We start from the raw sequence: 23,423 nt of genomic DNA, 5'->3' as shown, positions 1-23,423 counted from the left end.
AGATTCCTGCCAAAGCAAGACCCATCACTACCCGTCCTGGACATTGCCCTGGGTTTTTGTGCTCACTCCCGGGAGACAGCTTCACTTTCAAATGGAGCAGAAAGATGTTTTGTTTAAGAAAAATCCATTTAGAAAAATGGATTTGTTAAGAAAAATCCAAGTTAGACCCTGAAAGGAACCAGAACATGCCACTCCAAAATGTGCCGCTTTGGCACACTGGTTATTTTGAGCTAAAGGCGCTTGAGAAACAGCAGGTGCAGAAGGGCTCTCTGACCTCCCTTTCTCCCTAAAAGCAGGTCATACAAATCCCCATGAGAAAGGTGACCTCCCTGTACCAGGAAAAGGAGAACATTCTTGTCACCAGAAACTGGAAGTCAACACCAAAATGGACCTGTACAAATAAACCTACTGAACTTACCCTTATCTTCTATTAGTTCCCCCCATATGAATTCCTAGTGATTATTCCACAGTTTACTAACCCAAGCCCCTTTGTCTTGTCACATCCCCACAATGTATTGTCCTTTGTTCAAAAAGGTATACAAGCTTTTGCGCCCAACGCTTCTTCAGGTCTTCATTTTCCTCTTGCAGACTCCCGTGTACATGTAAAAATAGTAAATAAAATCTGTATTCTTTTCTCTTAATATATCTTACGCCAGTTTTCTTAGGCCCAGCCACAGAACCTAAGAGGATAGAATTGTAGGATTGATAGGATTCCTCTCCTACAATCCTCAAGTGCAAATCCCAGATATCCTAGGATGCCGTTCCAATCAAGTCAATGGCTGTGCCTCCCATCATAAGGGCTGTTGCCACGTAAGGACTGCGGTCAACACAGAGGCTGTAAGAGAAGTACCAACTTCCTAGAGAGGGTAGAAGCATTCTGCTAAGCACTTAGCGGCTCACTCCCTTCTTCTCCTTTGCAAGTCCCAGGTCTCAAATACCAGAAATGAGAAAGTAAACCTAGTAATACTTAGTATTTACTTTCGCACGGCAATTTATGACTTTAAAAATGTTTCGTCTGCCTGACGGCAATTCTGCGAGGTGGAAAGAACAAGTAGTCTCATTCCCCCTTGACCGATAAGGAAACTGAAACCTAATTTGACAAAGGAGCTCCTGTCTGGTAGACTGAGTGAGAATCCAGATGTCTTCCCACCCAGCAGTTGGTCTTTCCACAAAACCACACAGACACTTAGAATAGTGACCTCTCGGTCTTTTCCACCAAAGGCAACAGCCTTCCTTGGCATTATTAACTCTGCCAGGTTCTAACTTTCCTAAGATTGTTTACTTCCCGGGAATCAATTGAGACAACTGGGCAACTGTTATCTGTGCAGGCTGTGGCACAGTACTGGAGACAGCACTGGTCAGGCGACTGGTCCCTTAGCCACTGAGATACCTGCAGGAGACTGGAGCTCAAGCTCCACCTAGAACGTTCTTCTGCAGGGACAGTCATCTCTTTCTGGTGCTCAGCTGTGACTCCCAAGCTTGTGCTGGTTCCGAGAGTCATTCCCTTTCCAGATCCTTCACATCTGAAGAGAGACCTTCGTAATTTTTTGGAGTTCACTTTTCTTCTGGAAGGTGCTCTTAATTCTGGGAAATGTGGGTCTCTCTGCCAAGAAAGCCCTTTTCTCTAGAGAGACATGCATTTCCTCTAGAAACCCTTCCAAACCACTTAACTCCCTGACCTTTCACTTCCGCGGGGGAAAGAGCCCTGTGACTCTGGGACCTCAGAAACCCTTTCACCTTGGCAAACTCCTCCAAGCTCGGGTGGGGGCCCCACGGCTGCGTCCTTCCCCGGGTTACTGCGAGGACCGCGGGTGACAACTGGAGCAAGCGCGCGGCCGAGCGGAGCCGGGTAAAGGGCGGCTACAGCCATCACCCCCTCGCCCCAAACAGGGGAAGCGCGCCCTCAATACGACCGCTGGGGTCCTCAGCGGCCTAGGCCGATCCCCGCAAGGAGAGAATTTTTCTTTTAAACTGATTTTTGCAACTTGGCGTGGACGCCCCGGACACGGCAGCTTCGACCCGCCCCGCAGCCCAGTCGCCCACGGACATGGCCCCAGCATCGCACCGAGAGCGAGCCGCCGCCTCTCACCTTCGTCATGTCTGCGGCGGAGAGATCCCGGCTCCCGAAACGTCTCACCGCCAGACGTCGGACGACAACTCGCCCCGCAGCCGGAAGAGGCAGCAAGAACATCTTGTCGGCTCGGCCCCTCGCGCCGCCCTCCAGCGAGCACGTGGAGAGCGGTGGGCGGGCGCGCGCCTCGGGGCGGGGCTTTCGGGGTGCAGACGAAGCGCGCGCGGACAGGCTCGGGCGCCGGGCGAGCGGACTTGCGTCTGGGCCGGGGGTGGATGGGCAGCACCGGCCGACTGGACTGTTGGGACCAACCCGCGGCTGTTGAGGGGACTCAAGGGTGTGCCCGCATTCCTGTGCGCGTGCGCATGCGGGCGGTGGCGAAAAGGCGGGGCTTCCGGACGCGGTTTATGGTCCCGGGACGAACGCGAAGTAGAGGGGCGGGACCGAGAGGGTGACGTCACAAGATGGGTGGGACGGAGGCGAGGCGAGCTCTGCGAGCGGGTGTGGGAGGAGCGCTGGGCAACTCCCGGGAAATAGGAACTGAGTGCCAGACCTTGTTCTCAAAGTTGCTGAATAGTAAGACACTCCCACTGAGTTTTCGTTTGTTTGTTTTGTTTTTTTGAGTCGGAGTCTCACTCTGTCGCCCAGGCTGGAGTGCAATGGAGCGATCTCGGCTCACCGCAGCCTCCGCCTCCCTAGTTCAAACGATTCTCCTGCCTCATCCTCCGGAGTAGCTGGGATTACCGGTGCCTGCCACCACGCCCAGCTAATCTTTTTTTTTTTTTTTTTTTGAGGCGGAGTCTCCCGCCTGTATCCCTGGCTGGAGTGCAATGGCGCGATCTTGACTCACTGCAACCTCCGCCTCCCGGGTTCAAGAGATTCTCCTGCCTCAGCCTCCCGAGTAGCTGGGACTACAGGTGCCCAACACCTCGCCCGGCTAATTTCTGTATTTTTAGTAGAGACAGTGTTTGGCCATCTTGGCCAGGCTGATCTTGAACTCTTGACCTCCGGTGATCCATCCGCCTCAGCCTCCCAGAGTGCTGGGATTACAGACGTGAGCCACTGTGCCCGGCAAATTTTTGTGTTTTTAGTAGAGGCGAGGTTTCACCATGTTGGCCAGGCTGGTCTCGAAATCCTGACCTCGTGATCCGCTTGCCTTGGCCTCCCAAAGTGCTGGGATTATAGGCGTGAGCCACCGCTCCCGGCCTGCTGTCATAATATTCTTAGTTATATTTGCAAAGGTGGTTTCATTCTCATTGTCTGTTTCCCCCCAGTCATCTAGGGAGCCATGCCTTTTTCATCTCTGCATAGCGAGTGCCTAGATCTAGCATTTAGACTGTCCCTGGAACCAATACAGGGTGCTCATAATATGTTTGAATGAATTCATGATCAAGGTCTAGTGCAGGTAGCATCTATAATTAAAGAACAGGATGGGTGCTGTGTGGTTTTCAGAAAATAGAAGCAAAAACAAAGAGAAAGCTTGAAAGGAGCCAGCAGAATGAGAATGCTATAGATGATTGAGGTGAAGATCTGGGTCAGGAGAATGTGTGGGAGGGTGCTGGCTTGGCTTGGGGGTGGAGAGATCAGGCCTGCCTGGAGTAAGAGGTGGTTATACAAAGAGAGTGATGCTGGATTAAAGGAAATCTTGAAAGGCAGGAAGAGACGTTTATTGTGGATGTGGGAGTCAATAGACAGTCTTTGTAGAAGCTGGTGGGGTGGTGAAAGCTATTTATGATTGATAGACACTGGAGTCAAGGGTGGAGAAAGACTGAACAGTGCTGGGAAGAGTGGTGCCTTAGTGAAAACCAATGCATCATCCAGAGAAACCCTTTTCTTAGAGACAGGGTCTGGCTCTATCGCCCAGGCTGGAGTGCAGTGGCACGATCGTAGCTCACTGTAGACTTGAAGTCTTGGGCTCAAGTGATCCTCCCACCTGAGCCTCCCGAGTAGCTGAGACTACAGGCTTGTGCCACTAGGCCTGGCTTTTGTTTGTTTGGTTGCTTTTAGTAGAGATAGGGTCTCTCTGTTGCTCAGGCTGGTCTCGAACTCCTGGGCTGAAGTGATCCTCCCACAACAGCCTTCCAAAGCATTGGGATTACAAGTGCACGCCACCATGCCCGGCCCAGAGAAACTGTTGAGGAAATTCCTTTGGGTTATCTTACTCAGATTCTATGGAAGCTTTTTCACAACTCTGTAAATTGCAAACAGTTATGAGATGCAGTCAACTCTTGTCTATAGATATGTAAGTGCTCTCCTGTCCAGTTGATATGCATTCAGTTGACAGCCCATCATCCCATGTAAAAAAACCAGTTTTATCTCCATTTGCACATTCATTTCAATATTCCTGATCTATAAATATATACTTTTTTTTTTTTTTTTTGAGACGGGATCTTGCCCTTTGCCCAGGCTGGAGTGCAGTGGCATGATCTCAGCTCACTGCATCCTTGACCTCCCCAGGTCAAGCAATCCTCTCACCTCAGCCTCCTGAGTAGCTAGGACTACAGGCACATGCTGCTGTGCCCAGCTAATTTCTGTATGTTTTTGTAGAAATGGGATTCCACCATGTTATAGGAGTTATTAAGAAATTATTTTCTGCAGATAAAGAGGAAAAGGGGTCCTTGGGAAGTTTTTGTTTCTTTTAAAGCAGCTCCAGAAATATTTCTTTTCTAGCAGGAAAGCCCTGGTTCTTACAGCCAGCTGGCAAGCTTTGATATGCAAAGGAAGGCCATTAGAAACTGGGTCCACCCAAACTTGGCGAATCCCGCCATCTTTTTCTTGCCCTTGTGCGCACATGTGCCTGACAACATGGCCGCCCCCACATATTCCCGTGTGTAGAACATCATGGCGTGCCATATTTGCATATTAGAAGGCTAGGATGGGAGGGCCAGTTTTTCTGCCAACTATGTGATGACACACCTGGTCAAACCAATCTCCTGGGCCCTATTTAAACCAGACACTGCCTCCTCCAGCATCCCAATAAAAGCAGCCACTTCTCCGCAGCACATGGGGTTTTCTCTTTGAATACCCCCTCCCTCTGTCTCTGTTCTGGGGAGCTGTTTTCTTCTTCCTTCCCTCTTTCTTGCCTTTTCGCTCCTTAAAACCACTCCACGTGTGTCTGTGTTGTTAATCCTATATGCGCGAGACCAAGAACCCTGGTGTCCGTGTAGTCATCAGAGTCATATCAACCATATTGCCCAGGCTGGTCTCAAATTCCTGAGCTCAAGCAAACTTCCTACCTCTGCCTCCCAAAGTGTTGGGATTACAGGCATAAGCCACCACACCCAGCACACATATCCAATCTTAAAATTCTGTTTTGAGCCAGATATGACAATTATCTGGTTTCTTCATGAGTTACATAAAATCTTTAATATGTGTTCATATTTATATCGCTCCTTCTTTTTTTTTTTTTTTTTTTTGAGATAGAATCTCACTCTGTCACCCAGGCTGGAGTGCAGTGGCGTGATCTCGGCTCACTGCAAAGTTCACCTCCTGGGTTCAAGTGGTTCTGCCTTAGCTGCCTGAGTAGCTGGAATTACAGGTGCCCACCACCATGCCTGGCTAATTTTTGTATTTTCAGTAGAGACGGTGTTTCACCATGTTGGCCAGGCTGGTCTCGAACTCCTGGGCTCAAGTGATCCTCCCGCCGTGGCCTGGCAAAGTGCTGGGATTTCAGGTGTGAGCCACCATGCCTGGACCCATTTTTATATCTCTTTGAGAGTCATGGTTTTACCTTTTTTTGGAAACTTATCTTTGAACAGCAGATAAGCTAGCTGAAGGCATGAATTTCTGATGGAACTTGCTAGATGACCCCATTTGGGAAGTGAAATGCAGAATCAGCTGGATACAGGCTTATGAGTATGAGAGAACATAAACCAGTGCCTTGTTTGGGGCCCTAAATGCTCCCTTCCTGCTTAGGAAGAGAGAAACTGTGAAGGCAAGCTATTTGGGGGAAAATGGGGAGTTTAATGATAAATGTTGACTTGGAAGTAACAGGGGACAAGCAGATGAAAAAAAAAAAAGTCCAGCAGGAGCTTGAGATGAAGATACCAACATTCACTGGGAGAGTTCAACAGTCAGGAGATTGGGGCCAGGTGTGGTCGCACACACCTGTGATCCCAGCACTTTGGGAGGCTGAGGTGGTTGGATCACCTGAGGTCAGGAATTCAAGGCCAGCCTGACCAACATGGAGAAACCCCCGTCTCTACTAAAAATACAAAAAATTAGCTGGGTGTGGTGGTATGCCCCTGTAATCCCAGTTACTCACTGCGCAGTCACTTAGGCTGGAGTGCACTGGCATGATCATGGCTCTACTGCAGCATTGACCTCCCAGACTCAAGCAATCTTCCCACCTCAGCCTCCCGAGTAGCTGGGACTGCAAGCGTGCACCAGCACACCTGGCTAATTTTTGTTTTTTTTTTTGGTTTTTTTTTTTGAGAGAGGGTGTCTCAGCATGTTGCCCAGTGTGATCTTGGGACTCCTGAGTTCAAGCAGTTCACCCACCTCAGCCTCCCAAAGTGCTGAGATTGCAGGCATGAGCCACCATGCCCAGCTAGAAGTTCTTATGGTCCAATGCATTAATTTTTTACTGTTATATAGCTTTTTGCACACTGTTTAAGAATTTCTTAAACAAGGCCAGGCGAGGTGGCTCAAGCATGTAATCCCAACATGTTGGGAAGCCAAGTTGGGTGGATCACCTGAGGTCAGGAGTTCGAGACCAGCCTGGCCAACATGGTGAAACCCCGTCTCTACTAAAAATGCAAAAAATTAGCCAGGCATGGTGGCAGGCGCCTGTAATTGCAGCTACTCAGTAGGCTAAAGTAGGAGAATCACTTGAACCCAGGAGGTAGAGGTTGCAGTGAGCCGAGATCATGCCACTGCATTCCAACCTGGGTGACAGGGAGTCTCTTAAAAAAAAATAAAAATAAAAATAAAGAAAAGAAAAGAAGAAGAAATTCTTAAACAGAGGCTTACACATATTGGCTGGAAGACACAGCCAAAGCTAATACTGTGGCTCCACAGAGTTATCAGAGGCTCAGGCTTCTTTCTCTCTGCTCTACCATATTTAGTGTTTAGCAAGTGGCACTATTGCCTATGTGAAAGTAGATAATTCAAACTTAAAGCTGTTGGAATTTTAAATTATCCTGAGCCTTGAGAGGAATATGGCTATGTGGCCTTAGTCACGTGGCATGTAGCTGCTGCTTCTGCCTTTTTTTCCCTGTAAGTAATTAGGAAGACCAAGTGGGACCAGAGAGAAGACACCCACAGATCATTATCACTCCTGAGGGGTTAGCACAGTACTCTTTCTTGCCGTGTAGCAATCTGTAACCAAATCACTGTAACAAATCATTGTAGTAAATCACTGTAACATATGTGCTGGTCTTGTATCAAAAATGTAATCCTGCTGAAACTTCTCTATCTCTGCCTATATAAGTGAAACCTTAACTTCCCCACTTTGGAATGCTGACCCTATTCATTTGGAGTCTGTGTTTCCCGGGTGGCTATCCTCAAGATTTGCATTCAAATAAGCTCTATATTCAATCATATTTTCTGAATCTCATTATTTACGGTTGACACCTATTATCAGGAGCAGAAGTCCAAGTGCAGTCAAGAATGGGACAGAACAATGATTTACTCACACAGAGAAGAGACAGAGCAAAAGCAGCTTCAATAGTGGATGTTGGTCTCCCATGGCCAATGGGTCCCCCTGCAGCAGACAAGGGCAATTGGCCTCCATGCACCTCTCTTGTGCTATAGCAGCATGACCCTTTGACGCCCCCCAACCCTGCCCTGACTACCCATACTCATCCCACCACCACAGAGTGTGAAACACTGAGAGCTGGGGAGTGTGTCTGAAGGTCGTTGATGCACACACTGAACACCTTGAGCCTGAAACAGGGAAAGGTTTCCCCACACAAGGCAACAAACCTGGCCCAGGCTGTGTGGGCTCTCAGTAAAGATGTGTTCCAGGCCCATGACCAATTCTTATGTGGCCATGTCCAGGGAGGAGAAGGTACAAAAAGACTTCATATCTGAGTCTTCCTTTCCCAACAGTCCACCCCCCAACCCTCACTTAGCAACTAAAACAGCAGATAAAGCACATCAAATCCTGTAGGATCATTGCCCACCCTAAATCTGGAGGGAGAATTGGGTTCAGTGGTGTGAACCACTGATATGGATGCAGTCTGTTTGTAGAGACTCCTTGTCATTTCGAGGCAGCCCCTCATCAGGGTGACTAGGAGAACCAGACACAGGAGGATGATCATTCTTTGGAGGATGGTCCTCAACCAGGAGCCCCCCAGGGCCAGGGTTGAGTGTGCTAAAGAGGTGAAAGAATGAGTCTTGGGGGCACTGCGGGTATACAGCTAACCGGCACTCCGCTTCAGCAGGAATCCTCCAGCTCACTTTCTACCTTGCCTGAATTATTGATTTATACCCAGCAAGAGGTGCTGGCAGTCGTGCAAATGCCATCCCGTTTTGTCAACAGATAATTGAGGACTTCGGTTGTCCATCACCACCTTGGCTAGTGAGTTTAATGCATCCTGCTGGTCCTGAATAGCGCAGGCAGTAGCATTTGCTATCTCTACAAAGTCAATGACGAGATGTGTATCATCTTTATCCAGGACCTGTGTGCCTATACTGCGTATGAGGACATGGGCAGCAGAGTGGAACCAGGTGTGTTTGCTTTCCTGGCAAATTGACTCAGGCAACCCTGCGATGTGCCAGAAGTATGTGGCCCTTCCAATTTAGAGACATTTTGCACAAACACTGAAGGACCCCAAATCCTCAAACAACATGCCCCATCTAAGGACAGGCACTCTGCAAGCTACTACACCCCACAGAGGAATATATAACCCAAGAGAGCACATATGTAACTCTGGCCAAGGAGAGTTGTTCTCAGAGTCTTTAGTCCAATTGTACAAAATTTGTATCTGGTTTAACCATGGTTCAGGTGGCAGGATACCACTGGAGTGTGGCCAGGCTGGCAGACAGGCTCACCCTGAGGGTGTGGATGGTGCAGCAATGCTGAGTAAGGTTCCTGGGTTCATGCTACCGGGAGCTGGCCAAGAACTGGATTCCCATGGTGGGCATATGGGGGTACTGTGGGCATGGTGGGGCTGCTGTAGGTCTGACTGGTAGCTGACTCTGGACTGGGTACATTATGATAATGACAAGTTTAAGGAGGGCGATTAATTAAAGCAACCCACAAACTGCTCTGATGTCTGATGGTGCTGGCTCCTCCTGTGGCATCTGGAACAGACTAAGCCCTCAGGATGGACACCAAGAAAAATCACAGTGCAACTTAGGACTTTTCATGTTTCTGAAAACAGCTTGGATGTTTTAGTGAACATAGAATTAAACCTCATTCTGAAATCTATTTTTAAAAAAGAAAGTCAGGTACGGTGTGGTTTCTCATGCCTGTAATTCCAGCACTTTGGGAGGCCAGGGCAGGCAGATCACTTGAGGTCAGGAGTTTGAGACCAGCCTGGCAAACATGGTGAAACCCCCGTCTCTACTAAAAATACAAATATTAGCTGGACATTTTGGTGTGTGCCTGTAATCCCAGCTCTTTGGGAGGCTGAGGCATGAGAATCGCTTGAACCCAGGAGGCAGAGGTGGCGCGAGCTGAGATTGCGCCATTGCACTCCAGCTTGGGCAACAGAGTAAAACTGTGTCTCAAAAATTAAAAATAAAGCCCACCTCTTCTTTTGTATCTATGGTTAAGGTAAGCTTCGTTCATGGGGTATATTATGTATTCTGTGTATCGGAATCCAGACTGAGTGTAGCACTGTCTGATCAGAACCCATTGATGGCCACTGGGACCCCTGTCAGATTTGCAATAGGCCACATGTGAACTATTAATCTGGAGGGATATGCTCCCAATACTCAAGTGGAAGACCCGGCAACACTCCCAGTCTTTCACTGCTGCTACTGCTGGGATGATCTTCACTGATATGTTCTCAATCCATGTACTGTGAAGGAGCAAGAGGAGCAGAGATTGGGCACCCACTTCTCATGCTTCCTGTGGTCAGAGGTGTTCTTTTCTATTACTTGGAGTACGAGCTGCCCAGATATCACAACCCAGGCTGTCTGTCTCAGTCCTGAGACTACTACCTCTCAGGGCACGCATTGCGTTGTTGCTTGAGCCAGACCTTTTGGCCTCATTCATCCAGTTCAGGAGGAAAGGTCATGTCCTGTACAAACTTGACATGCTCAACAGCATTGCCCACATGAATGGAAGAATGAGATTCCCCTAGAGCCACTAGAGGTACCCTAGCACCTTTGTACTGCTTAGTCTCATCCTGTACTCCTGTGGGATTCCCATAAAAGGAAGGCACCCAGGGAAGCATCAGCTCCAGAGCAGAGTCAGGAGCCCTGTGTGAGTACTATGGTGGCCCAAACTGCAAACCACCCCCAAGATGTGTGCTCTAAACAAACAAACAAACTGTTGGATATGCTGAGATCGGGATATCACAGGCACAGCCTAAACAGGCAGCTCCCTGGTCCACCTCAATTCCCGCCAAGCTCAGTATTTTCCAGTACGTGCTGCAGTGTCATGTTTCTGTTGTGCTAAAATGGAGTGTTCATGGTCTACATTGCCCTGGTGAGACAGGGGTGCCACACCATTCGCAGGCCATGTGTCCTTTCATCAGTGACTGTGTGAGTGGGATGTTCCATTGTTCAATGGCTCCATGTCCCTGTGGATGACAGGGTGCATGGAAAGTCTATCATATTCCATGGAAGTCAGTGGTGCATGCCTGTAATCCCAGCTACTTGGAAGGCTGAGGCAGGAGAATTGCTTTAACCCAGGAGGTGGAGGTTGTAGTGAGCCAAGATCGTGCTGTTGCACTCCAGCCTGGCCAACAAGAGCGAAACTCTGTTTAAAAAAAAAAAAAAAAAAAAAAAAAAGGATCCACCCATTGTTGTGTTGCTTGGACAATGAAAGAGGTTCCTTGGTCAGAGTGAAGTCTCTTGGGGTATCCAAAAACATAAGTTCTTTTCAAGGGCCCCTATGGTAACTATAGCATCCATAGGACAGACTGGAATGGCAACACCATAGCCTGAGGAGGTGTCAGTGGCCGTGAGGCACCAATGGGGCCCATGGCTAGGGGTCAAGGGTCCAGTGAGGTCAACCTACCAGACTTAGGTGTGTCCTAGTCCTCAGTTTATGTGCCCTAATTTTCCTCTTGAAACAATTTAGGCCCATTGGCAAGAATCACAAGATTGTACTGCATCCTTAGTCTCATCTTTCAGGATCATCCCTCAGGCCTTGGCCCCTTCTTTTGTCTGTGGTGGACTTCCATGTCTAGTGGGTTGATGTATCAAGCAGGCGGTTGTCACTCATAGGGCATAAGCTTGATCGGCGAGAGTTTCATTCATGATCCATCTCAAAAGGCCGTTTTCTATGAGCATCCACATGAGTGACATGTATTCATCCTTCCCAGTCAGCAAGGTGCTTCCATAGTTCTTGTCCCCACATGGGGGATCTCTCAATAGTCCAGTCATTCAGGTGCCATTCCCCAATCACATGATTAGACTCTTGGCAACAGCCCATGAGTCAGTGAAAAGTAGCAAGGTATAGTGGTAGGTGTGGCCTGCGTGGTCATCACCACTGCACACAGTTTGGCCCATTGGGGAGAACATTCACATCCAGTCAAGTCAAAAGATGACCATCTGCTGGCCAGATGGTAGCCACAAGCCAGGGCACCCCATTTGCTTTGTTTCGAAGACTCATCAGTAAACCATGTCATACCATTGGCAGGTACATCTTTGAATCTTGGATCCCAGGTCACCACTGGAGGGGCAAAGCATTAACAGTGGGTCTCTTCATTCCTTTTGCTAAGCTGGCTGTTTGTTTATGGAGGATTTTAGTTTGTGTGGTCCTGGCTGGGCCTGATATTGGATGTTCCGTTTCCGTTTGCTGATTAAGCTCTATTGAGCCTATCCAATTTTATTGATAGGATTCATAAACACGAGAGTGAGAATGGGCAGTTTAGGTCATAACATCATACGCAGCACTCTGGCTATAAGATGCTCAGTCTCCACCAGTGCCCAATAGCAAGCAAGAAGCTGCTGTTTGAAAGGGGTGTATCTGGTGGCTGCCTCAGGCAATTTATGTGTCCAAGATTGGAGAGGCTGGTGTCCTCTAGTGGCAGTTTCCTGCTGCCACAGGCTCCAATTGGCATGTGTGGATTTTGGGGTCACCAGCAGTTCTATGGGGCCAGGAGGCTCCAAAGGCTGCAAAGGCAGTGTCTGGTCCATGGTTTATTAAACAACTTCCAATGCTACTGCTGCAAAGGACCCTGTTTCAACTGGCCTTATCCTTAACTGTGCCATTTGGCCTGAGACATTTGCGTCTATATTGTCCCTTTATCGAACAGATGTGCCAGCCAGGCTGCGTGAGACTTCCCTGGCGTTCGTCCATATTTGTCCTTCCATTTTTGTGTTTCATTCTCAGAGAAGGACCTCATTTCCACAGTTCTGTTTTCACCAATGCCGTTGGTGTTTCTGTGTTGAGTGCAAACAGATCTTATTTGAGGCCAGCAAGTGACTGGGATAGGTAAAACTCTCTGCACTAGGGGCTCCTCCCATTTCCCTCTAACATTGTCTGTGGCCCCTGGGACACCATGGGAATATCACCCTGTGATCAGAGGGAGGCCAGCCTCCCCTGCCCCTGTACACCCTAGAGAGTCTGCAACACCCTGGGGCAATGTGGCTGACAAGCCCTTGCATTTCTACCCCATCATGATGCATCTCATAGAGACTTGCTCACTGAGCCAAACTGTCAAGCAAGTAGCATCTGTTGCCTATTATCAGGAACAGAAGACCTAGCCCTTCTGCCCACTGCATTCTGGTGTCTGAGTCACCAACGGAAATACAACACAGTTGAACCCTGAATGGAACAGTGTTTTGCTCACACAGAGAAGACACAGCAAAATTAGCTTCAGTAGTGGATGCTGGTCATGACCAGTGAGTCCCCTCGCAGCAGACACAACCCCCCTGCACCTGTTTCATGCAGCAGCAGAAGGACCCTGTCTCTTCCCTGCCCCTGTGGGGTCTAAAATACTGATAGCCAGAGGCATACCTGAAGGCCATTAACACACCTGCTTAAACAGGACAAAGGAGCACACATTGGGCCTGAAACAGGGAAAGACATTCCCACACAAGGTGATAAGCTGGACCCAGGCTGTGTGGGCTCTTTATCTCTTTTTTTGTTGAGATGAGTTTCGCTCTTCTTGCACAGGCTGGAGTGAAATGGCGCGATCTTGGCTCACCGCAACCTCCACCTCCCAGGTTCCAGCGATTCTCCTGCCGCAGCCTCCCAAGTTCCTGTGATTACAGGCATGCACCACCACACCTGGCTTATTTTGTATTGTTAGTAGAGATGGCATTTCTCCATGTTGGGCAGGCTGGTCTTGGACGGCTGACCTCAGATGATACACCTGCCTTGGCTTCCCAAAGTGCTGGGATTACAGGCATGAGCCACCGTGCGGGCCGGGCTCTTTGTCTTCTCTTTTATCTCTTAGGAAATGTTCCAGGCACTTTTTTTTGAGACATGGAGTCTCACTCTGTCACCCAGGTGGGAGCACAGTGGCACAATCTTGGCTCACTGAAACCTCCACCTCCTAAGTTCAAGTCATTCTCCGGCCTCAGCCTCCTGAGTAGCTGCGATTACAGGCATGTGCCACCATACTTGGCTAATTTTTATATTTTTAGTAGAGATGGGACTTCGCCATGTTGGCCAAGCTGGTCCCAAACCCCTGACCGCAGGTGATCTGCCCGCCTCGACTTCCCACAGTGCTAGGATTACAGGCGTGAGCCACTCTGCTGGTCCCGGGCTCGTTTTTATGTGGCTAAGGAGGGGGTCAAAGGGCTGTGTGAATGAGGCTGCCTTTCCCAACGTTCGGTACATAGTTTCCATCCTCAAGGTCTGTGGTTGCTGCAGTGTCAGCTAGGCAGGAGGAAGGGGAAAGACCAATGGCACCCACCTAGTTGAGTCACGCCCTTTCGAGAACACTTTTCAACAACTTCCGCCCACATTCCACTGGCCATCCCTGTCTGGAAGGAGGGCTGCTATCCTGAATAAAATCTGGGTTCTAAAACTAGAAAAGAAAGAAAGTCTCAGCTAGGTGCAGTGGCTCATGCCTGTAATCCCAGCACATTGGGAGGCCGAGGTGGAAGGATCGCTTGAGCCCAGGAGTTCAAGGATGCAGTGAGCTATGATTGTACCACTGCACTCCAGCATGGGCAACAAGAGTAAGACTTTGGAATGTCGGGGAGAGTGGTGGGAGGAGAGAGAGAGAGAGAGTATGTGTGGATATTGTCTAGGCAACAAGCAATTTCTGCCCATGTAGTAATTACTAGTCATCTCACAGGTCCAAGCACAGATTTAGTTCCCCAAAGAAACATTTTCTTGATGCCTGCACCTAGATCAGGTCCTCTGTGTCTATGATTTTTAACCTCTCACACTCTTTTTTCTTTCACAGGGCTTATTGCCATGCCAATTAAATCATTCTTATGGCTCTTCCAATATCCTGTGGCCCATGAGGACAGGAACCCTGTCTATCTTATTCACCATTGTATTTCTAGTGCCTGCTATTGCCACTGGCAAATAGTAGGTGCTCAACAAATATTTGTTGAATGAATGACTGAAAGGGTTTGCATTTAGTACCTGGCATTTTACTATAAGGAAGGGGTCAGAAACCAATGTTTCAGGCCTTTCCATCATCCTGCCCCCTGTAGAATGCAGATGTAGTAGAATATAGATGCTGTTAATGGAGCTTCCGGAGCTATCTTTCCCTGTGAAGACAAAGCCACACCCTAGGGATGGTGGAGTAGACCGGGGAGGGAGCCTGGGTCCATAGTGTCTTCATGGACATTCTATACAAGTCCTGGACAGCAAGCCCACGCTTCTTTAATGCGAATGTGTAAGTCATGGTGCATTTCAGTCACTGTTGATTTGGGCTGGCTCTCACATGTTGCCAACTCTAACCTTTATAAATCAGTGAGGTTCAGAGGTACAAAGTATCTTCCCCAAGGCCAAGCTACAGTTCTCAGAGCAGGGATTTGGACCTTGGCCTGTTGAGCCCTAGGGTCTGTACCTTTAACCCTTAAGTTACAGAACTTCCAGAAATCTCAGAAAAAATTGTGTTGACATGAAAGCAGCAAATAGAACTTTGCACTTGTCATGAGTAGTAGGATTACTCACTGGACTTTTCCACACCGCTTTATAGCAAGGCTGAGAAAGAACTATTGTTCACATTCTTTTTTATCTTTTTTATTTAAATGAAGCTATTGAACAACATGAGGCTCTGCCTATGTCTACATTAAAGCGGCTTGACCATCAACTACTTGACGGTCTTACTCTCTTTTCATCATGTTATTATTAGAGCCAAATACAATTGCTTCTTGGCCTTTTAGCTAAGATCCATTGTAGAGCCAAGTACAGTGTCTGCTTCAATGTGTGTTTAATCAGTGAATGATAGATTTCACTGAAACAAATGGAGGGTTTCTTTAGCTCTATCCCATTAGTCAATGGAAAAGCAACATAAGCAAATGCAATTACCTAATCATGTTTGTTTTCTAATAACTGCCTATATTTTGAATTTCAGTCTTGCACTAGAATATTAGTTCTTTTCCCCAGGGGGAGAAATTCTAAACTCTATCCAAAGCAAGTTGAGTGTTAGAATTTGGATCAATTTGGGGGGCTATGAAGGCAACTGATTTGTTCTCCAGCAGAGCAGTGATCAGGTAATAGAACTATCTGTGGAGGAAGTAGAGGACACTTCAATTCCTGGACAGTTAAACTATCTGTGAAGCACAGGTGCCTGATTTCCTGTTTGATGAATTCAGTTAGTTTTGTGAATTTTTTAAGTGAAATGTGAGGATTAATTTTATTATTTTACTATCGGTAGAATGGACTTGTAAGTGAAAAGAAACTCAATAATTATTTAACTTTGCAATTGTTCCTATTCCATATGAGGAAAATCAGTTTTTTAAAAAATTTGAGTTTCATCTTTGGTTTAGTGTATTTGGTGTTTTTAGATAAGTGTAGAGCTGGAAAGAAATATTCTGGACTTTTTAGAAACTTAACTCCTAAATATGACCTGTACCTGGTACCATATTTAGATGTTAAAACTAGCTTTTTTTTTTTTTTTTTAAACTTTCAGGTTCGGGGTACATGTGCAGGTTTGTTACACAGGTAAACTGTGTGAGACATGGGTTTGGTGTACAGGTAATTTTTGTCACCTGGGGAATAAGCATATGTATTTTTTCTGATCCTCTCCCTCCTCCCATCCTTCATCCTCAAGTAGGCCCCAGTGTGTTTTTGGCCTTCTAGTACCCATGTGTTCTTTTTTACACTAGCTTATCTTAATACCCCTTTAAGACTTTTCAGTAGGGGTTGAAATCTGAGCCAATGCTGAGTCAATGCGTATTTTGAATTTTAGTAGTGGACCTTCTTACTTACAAGCATCGGAGGCTAACCTGTTGAACATCCCCTCATCATCACTGGCCAAGGAGCATCTATTGCATATTTTCCCCTCATCCTTGTTTTAATGCCACTTCCTAGTCTAATTTGTTGCCAGTAACGAATACCAGCATTTGTTAATGTTGTTTAAATCAATACGATTGCACTGTATATTACAAATGCTGAATAAACTCATGGTTATGTACAAATCGAAGTTTAATGTTTTAAAATAATACATGTGAAACTTTGAAATTTATTTTAATAAAACAGTCCTCGTAGATGTATTTCAATTAGAAGGAATCTCTGGCCGAGTGTGGTGGCTCACACCTGTAATTCCAGCACGTCGGGAGGCCTAGGAAGGAGGGTTGCTTGAATCCAGGAGTTTGAGACCAGCCTGGGCAACATAGTGAGGCCCCCGTCTCTACAAAAATAAAAACAAAAAAATTATCCAGATATGGTGGTGTGTGCCTATAGATCCGGCTACTCAGGAGGTTGAGATGGGAGGATCCCTTGAGCCCAGGAGATCTAGGCTGCACTGAGCCATGACCATACTACTGCACTCCAGCTTGGGTGACAGAGTGAGACCCTGTCTCTCAAAAGAAAAAAGAAAAAGAAAGAAAATAAAATAAAAAGGAAGGAATCTCATGTGCAAAGATCATTGGCAAATTTATCTCCTGAGTGAGATGATAACAGCTACTACTATATATTAGGCATCTACTAAGCACAAATAAAGGCTGAACATCTTTTTTTGTTGTTGTTATTTGTATCCATTTATTATTTTTTTTAAGAGGGAGTCTCGCTCTGTTGCCCAGGCTGGAGTGTAGTGGCATAATCTCGGCTCACTGCAACCTCTACCTCCTGGGTTCAAGTGATCCTCCTGCCTCAGCCCCCTGAGTAGCTGAGATTACAGGCACCCACCACCATGCCCAGCTAAATTTTGTATTTTAGTAGAAACGGTGTTTCACCATGTTGGTCAGGCTGGTCTAGAACTCCTGACCTTAATTGATCCACCTGCCTCGGTCTCCTAAAGTGCTGGGATTACAGGTGTGAGCCATGAACATCTGTTTAACATATGTTTTTTCAAAACATTGATCTATTTCTCATCTTTTGTCTTTTGTTTATGAATTTCTTATTTCTGGTACCAAATATTTTAATTTCCCAGAGCTTTCTTTTCTCATCGATGCAATACTTGCTATTGTCTTTCCGTGGATATTAATTACACTTTATCTGAAGTTTTTTTTTTCTGCTCTCTGAATTGGCCCTGTTTGTTCTGACTTCTGATTTCTTCTTTGTTTGTTTTGGTCTCTCACTTTGATGTTGGCAGGATTTCTTCCAATGCCTGGTGATCTTTGGTTGTTGAATAAGTGGGGGACTGCGGGTGGGGAGGGGGGAAGGGTTGAAAAAGTAACTATGTTAGTACTATGTTCACTTAATAGCTTTCCAGGTGATGGGATCAATTGTAGCCCAAACCTCAGCATCATTCAATATACCCAGGTAAAAACCTGCGCCTGTGTCCCCAAATCTAAAATAAAAATGGAAAGTATCAAAAAACAAACAAACAAAAAAAACACAAACAAAAAGTGAGGACTAAAAGGCCAAATGAAACCTCTTCGTGCTCATGGGAAGGACCTGATAATTAGGGTTTCTTTAGGTATTAGCTTGGCGTGATTAGGTGTGACTCTATCATTTCATTGGGACATCACCAAATGTCAAACTCTACACGCCTTTTCTCTTGGGCTTCCGCTTTCCCCTAAAGGGGATCCTTCAATTGCCCGTCTGTCTTAATAGCCTGACTGCTAGTTTTTTGGGAGCAAATCAGGAGAAATATATCTGGGGTCATATAATCCAGTCTGTAGCTTTTCACTTAATTTCCCTATTTTCTGTTAGGTGTCTCCCCCTCCCTGACCTGGGTCTGGGGCCCCCAAATCTGGAGTATCTCTGATTCAACCCCTTTAGAAAGAAAATCTAGTCTTCTAATAAGTTGTGAAAAAATGCATTTACCTGGGGGAAGGTATATAAAACATGGGTAAAGACCTGAGATATTATTTCGTGTTTCTGTTTATATTTTCTTCCTTCCTGTGTAACCTGGTCTCAGGATTGCTTTGTCAATTAAGAATTAAGAGGATGTTCTCAGTGTAACTGTATCACAGACTGCATAATGTATTCCTCCTCAGATTACTGGGATGGAATTTCGGCATGTGTGTCCGTTCATTTATTCAGCAAATATTTATTGAATGCCTGCTTTGTTTCAGGCAGTGCTCTAGACACTTGGGGATACCGCAGGTGAGCAAGACGAGCAAGAGTGTCCTGAGGTACAAGGGCCCCAGCATTGATCTATTCACTTCATTCCTTCACTTACTCCTGAGCCCAGCATTTTATCTATTTGCTTAATTCCTTCACTTACTCATGAGCCCCAGCATTGATCTATTTGCTTCACTCCTTCACAATAAATACATTGAGGACCTACTATATGGCAGGTAATGAAATAGGCACATAGGGGTATAAGATAAACAAGGGACACAATCTCACAATCTCCGCCTTTACTCAGCACATCGTGCAGCAAGGAAGAAAGACAATTCAGCAGCGTGAGCTGAGCACAGCTTGTGAGACGGGAGTTCGCGGGGCTCTAAGAGCACAGAGCAGAAGGCTTCCTACCTAATGAGTCAGGAAAGTTCTCCCATAAAAATTAACACTAAAGCTGCGACCTGAACGACAAGCAAGACTGATACAGGTGAGGAGAGAAGGTGAGTGAAGGGCTTGAGGAAAGGCAGAAGAATGTGGCCGGTCTTTCACGGAACTGGAAGAAGGTGGATGTGGCTGCAGTATAGATAGTGAAGGGAAGATGGAGGTGGACAGGTAAGCAGGGTCCAGTGGTTGAATGCTTTTGTGGGCCACAGGATAGAGCTGATGGTGGCTTGTCCTATATGGGGCTGAAGCAGAGAGAGAGGTGGAAAATTGCCATGCTGCTTGGAGGGTAGGATCAAAATGACTTCGTGATGGACTGGATCTGAAGTGAGGGAAAGGGGAAATTTAGAGATGACTCCTAAACTTCTAGTTTAAGCAACAAGGTGGATATCCTGCTTTCAAATGAGATTGAAGACCCAGGAGGAGAAGCAACTGTAGTGAGGGTAATGAAGGAGGCAGCAAGGAAAACAGCTCCATTTTACACAAATTGAGTTTGAGGAACCCAGGGATATCCAAGTGAAAAGATGCAATAGGCAACTGGGTATATGGGTCTGGAGAGCAGGTGAGTCATGCTGGCTAGTGATGCCAATTTTGGAAGCATTAGCATATAGCTAGAGTAGAATGTGAAGTCTAGGTGATGTGTTTTGTTACTGTTTCGCTTTGGTTTTTGTTTTGAGACAGGGTCTCACTCTATTGCCCAGGCGGCAATGCAGTTGCGCGACCTCAGCTCACAGCAGCCTCTGTCTCCCGGGTTCAAGCAATTCTCCTCAGGCTCCTGAGTAGCTGGGATTACAGGCATGTGCCACCATACCCAGCTAATTTTTTTTTTTTTTCAGTAGAGACAAGGTTTCACCACGTTGGCCCAGCTGGCCTCGAACTCCTGACCTCAAGTAATCCACTCGTCTCGACTTCCCAAAGTGCTGGGATTACAGGCATGAGCCTCTGTGCCCGACCAGGTGATGCATTTTTGTTTGGTGCACAGCGATATGCTTACTTTTTAAAACTTTTTTTTTTTTTAATTTCCAAAAAATTATTGGTGGCTGGGTGCGGTGGGAGGATCACGAGGTCAGTAGTTCAAGACCAGCCTAACCAACATGGTGAAACCCCGTCTCTACTAAAAATACAAAACTTAGCCGGGTGTGGTGGTGTGCGCCTGCTCAGCTACTCAGGAGGCTGAGGCAGGAGAATCTCTTGAACCCGGGAGGCAGAGGTTGCAGGGAGGTGGAGGTTGCAGTGAGCCAAGATCATGCCACTGCACTCCAGCCTGGGCAACAGAGCAAGACTCCGTCTCAAAAAAAAAAAAAAAAAAAAAAAAAAAAATTACTGATTTACAGAAGGTTGGAAAGAAAGTACAGAGAGATTCCACTTACTCTTCACTGGTTTTCCCCAGTGGTTACTTCTACATCTAGATCATTAGTGTAATATCAAAACTAGGGAAGGTGCATTGGTCTAAGGTGTTCATACAGTTAAGTGTTCTTTTATCATTTGTGTAGATTTTTGTAATCACCACTGGCGTCAAGATACCAACCTATTCCATCACCACAAAGATCCTTCTTGAACTACCCCTTTGTAGTCATCACACTTACTGCCTCACATCCCTAACCCTTGGCAACCTCGAATTTGTTCTCTAGCTCTATAATTGTATTATCTCTAGAATGCTATATAAGTGGAATCATAACGTATGTGAACTTGTCTGAATCTTGCACTATTGCCCAGGCTGGAGTGCAGTGGTGTGATCTCTACTCACTGCAACCTCCGTCTCCCAGGTTCAATTGATTCTCCTGCCTCAGCCTCCCAAGTAGCTGGGATGTAGTGAACTTTTGAGGTTGACTTTTTCACCCAGCATTTGCTCTTGAGATCCATTCAAGCTGTCAGGTATACCAGTAGTTCATTCCTTTTTATTGCAGAGTATTATTCCATAGAATGGATGTATCACAGTTTTGTTTTGTTTTATTTTTCTGTCATTCACCTATTGAAGGACATTTTGGTTGCTTCCAGTTTTTGGTAATTCCCAATAAAGCTGCTATGAACATTTGTGTACAAGCTTTCATGTGGAAATAAGTTTTCATTTTTCTGGGATAAATGCCCAGGAGTATAAATGCTGGGTCATATGATGTATATTTGTACATTTAGTTACTTCCTTCCTTCCTTCCTTCCTTCCTTCCTTCCTTCCTTCCTTCCTTCCTTTTCTTTATTTCCTTCTTTTGAGATAGAGTCTTGCTCTGTCGCCTGGGCTGGAGTGTAGTAGCTCAATCCTGGCTTACTGCAACATCCGCCTCCTAGCCTCAAGCAATTATCATGCCTCAGCCTCCTGAGTAACTGGGATTACAGGTGCATGCCACCACTCCGGGCTAGTTTTTGTATTTTTAGGAGACACGGAATTTCACCATGTTGGCTAGGCTGGTCTTGAACTCCTGGCCTGAAGTGATCTGCCCGCCTGGGCCTCCCAAGGTGCTGAGATTACTGGTGTGAGCCACCGCACCCAGCCCCATTTAGTTTTTGAAAAATAAACTGTTGCCTTCTTGCTGGCTGTCTTTCTGCCACCATCCTGGTCTCATGTTCCCTGCACTAAATGCCTGGTGAAGCCACAGAAACCATTCCTACTACAGAGCAGGAGTTGCCACAGCCCCAGGTGGAGACCAGGTCTGGAACAGAACCTGACAGTGATAAATCAGTACCAGAGCTCGAGGAACGGGATTCCACAGAGATACCACACAAACAGCCCAACTGGCAGCAGTAGCTGAAATCAATGAGTGTCAATCAGTAAAGCAAAACAGAGTTAGAGTGAAAAGAAGGCATGTAAGGCTATGTCCAAACTCGGTCTTTCGTAGATTACAGGGGTTACTCCAGTCACTCCTGGAAATCTAAGAATATCTTCTTTGTCATCACAAAACCAGATGTCTACAAGAACCCTGCTTCAGATACCTATGTAGTTTTGGGGAAAACCAAGATCAAGGATTTATCTTAACAAGCATGGTTAGCACCTGCCGAGACACAGCGTGAGCTGTCTCAAACATTCAAGAAAACACATAGACTCCAACTGTACAAGAGGAGACTGGAGAGGAACAGGTTGATGACACAGGTGTGGAAGTTAAGGACGTAGTATTGGTCATGTCACAAGCAAATGTGTTGAGAGCAAAGGCAGTGGGAGCCCTGAAGAACAACAGTAATGATATTGTAACAGCTATTATGGAATTAACAGTGTGATCGCCTGAAAATGACTTTTTTTCTGTGTTTCAAGAGAATAACTGCAACTTGGTTTGAAATTTGTACCTGTTTCTATCCTAGGTAAAATTATGGCTTCTTGTTGGAAAAATATTAGAATAAAATAAACATTCAAATTATGCAAAGTCCCACAATCACTGCACTCCCAGCCCAGGCGATTATTAATGGCTAACCACTTGCTTTTTAAAGAATTTCATTGGCCGGGTGCGGTGGCTCACGCCTGTAATCCCAGCACTTTGGGAGGTCAGAGCGGGCAGATCACGAGGTCAGGAGATGGAGACTATCCTGGCTAACACGGTGAAACCCCGTCTCTACTAAAGATACAAAAAATTAGCTGGGCGTGGTGGCGGGGGCCTGTAGTCCCAGCTACTCAGGAGGCTGAGGAATGAGAATGGCGTGAACCTGGGAGGCGGAGCTTGCAGTGAGCCAAGATCGCGCCACTGCACTCCCGCCTGGGCGACAGAGTGAGATTCCGACTCAAAAAAAAAAAAAAGAAGAATTTCTTGGTATTCTTCTGCTTCCAGAATAAAGGAGACTAATCATCTTTTCTCTTATTCTCACCTCTATCAGGTCTGGGATCTTCCTTTAATACTACCCTGGGCCAAGAGCAGTGGCTCACGCCTGTAATCCCAGCATTTTGGGAACCAGAGGCAGTAGTATCACTTGAGCCCAGGACTTGGAGACCAGCCTGGACAACATAGTGAGACTCCTGTCTACACAAAAAATACAAAAATTAGCTAAGTGTGGTGGCACAAGCCCATAGTTAAGGTGAGTGGCGATGGCACCACTGTACTCCAGCCTGGGTGACAGAACGAGATTTTGTCTCAAAATTAAAAAGAATAATCTGCTGTCCCTGAAATGTAAGTGATGTAAGTGACTGTCCTAAGAAATGCTGGTGCCTTTTTTTTTTTAACTGCCAAGATCCTTTGTAAATGGGAACTCTTGTTTTCTTATTTAGCAGTTTGCTCATCGATA

General features: G+C 46.5%; 1 protein-coding gene and 1 pseudogene across 1 annotated transcript in view; one reads left to right on the top strand and one right to left on the bottom strand.

Annotated features, from left to right (window-relative positions):
- The window catches only part of LAP3 (leucine aminopeptidase 3), a 31,855-nt gene extending 29,415 nt beyond the window's left edge, over positions 1–2,440 (bottom strand). The window contains exon 1 of the mRNA XM_017871753.1: positions 2,090–2,440. Coding sequence (XP_017727242.1) covers positions 2,090–2,191 — 102 coding nt within the window. The 5' untranslated portion in view covers positions 2,192–2,440. The remainder of the gene's footprint in view (positions 1–2,089) is intronic.
- A 19,355-nt stretch (positions 2,441–21,795) lies between these two features.
- On the top strand, positions 21,796–22,430 carry LOC108529432 (nascent polypeptide-associated complex subunit alpha pseudogene; annotated as a pseudogene).
- Positions 22,431–23,423: the final 993 nt, after the last annotated feature.

Source organism: Rhinopithecus bieti, unplaced genomic scaffold, assembly GCF_001698545.2.
Source record: "Rhinopithecus bieti isolate Rb0 unplaced genomic scaffold, ASM169854v2 scaffold_6151, whole genome shotgun sequence".
In the NCBI taxonomy this organism is placed as follows: Eukaryota; Metazoa; Chordata; class Mammalia; order Primates; family Cercopithecidae; genus Rhinopithecus; species Rhinopithecus bieti.
The sequence above is the reverse complement of the archived record's forward strand: the minus strand, read 5'-3'. Positions and strand labels throughout refer to the sequence as shown.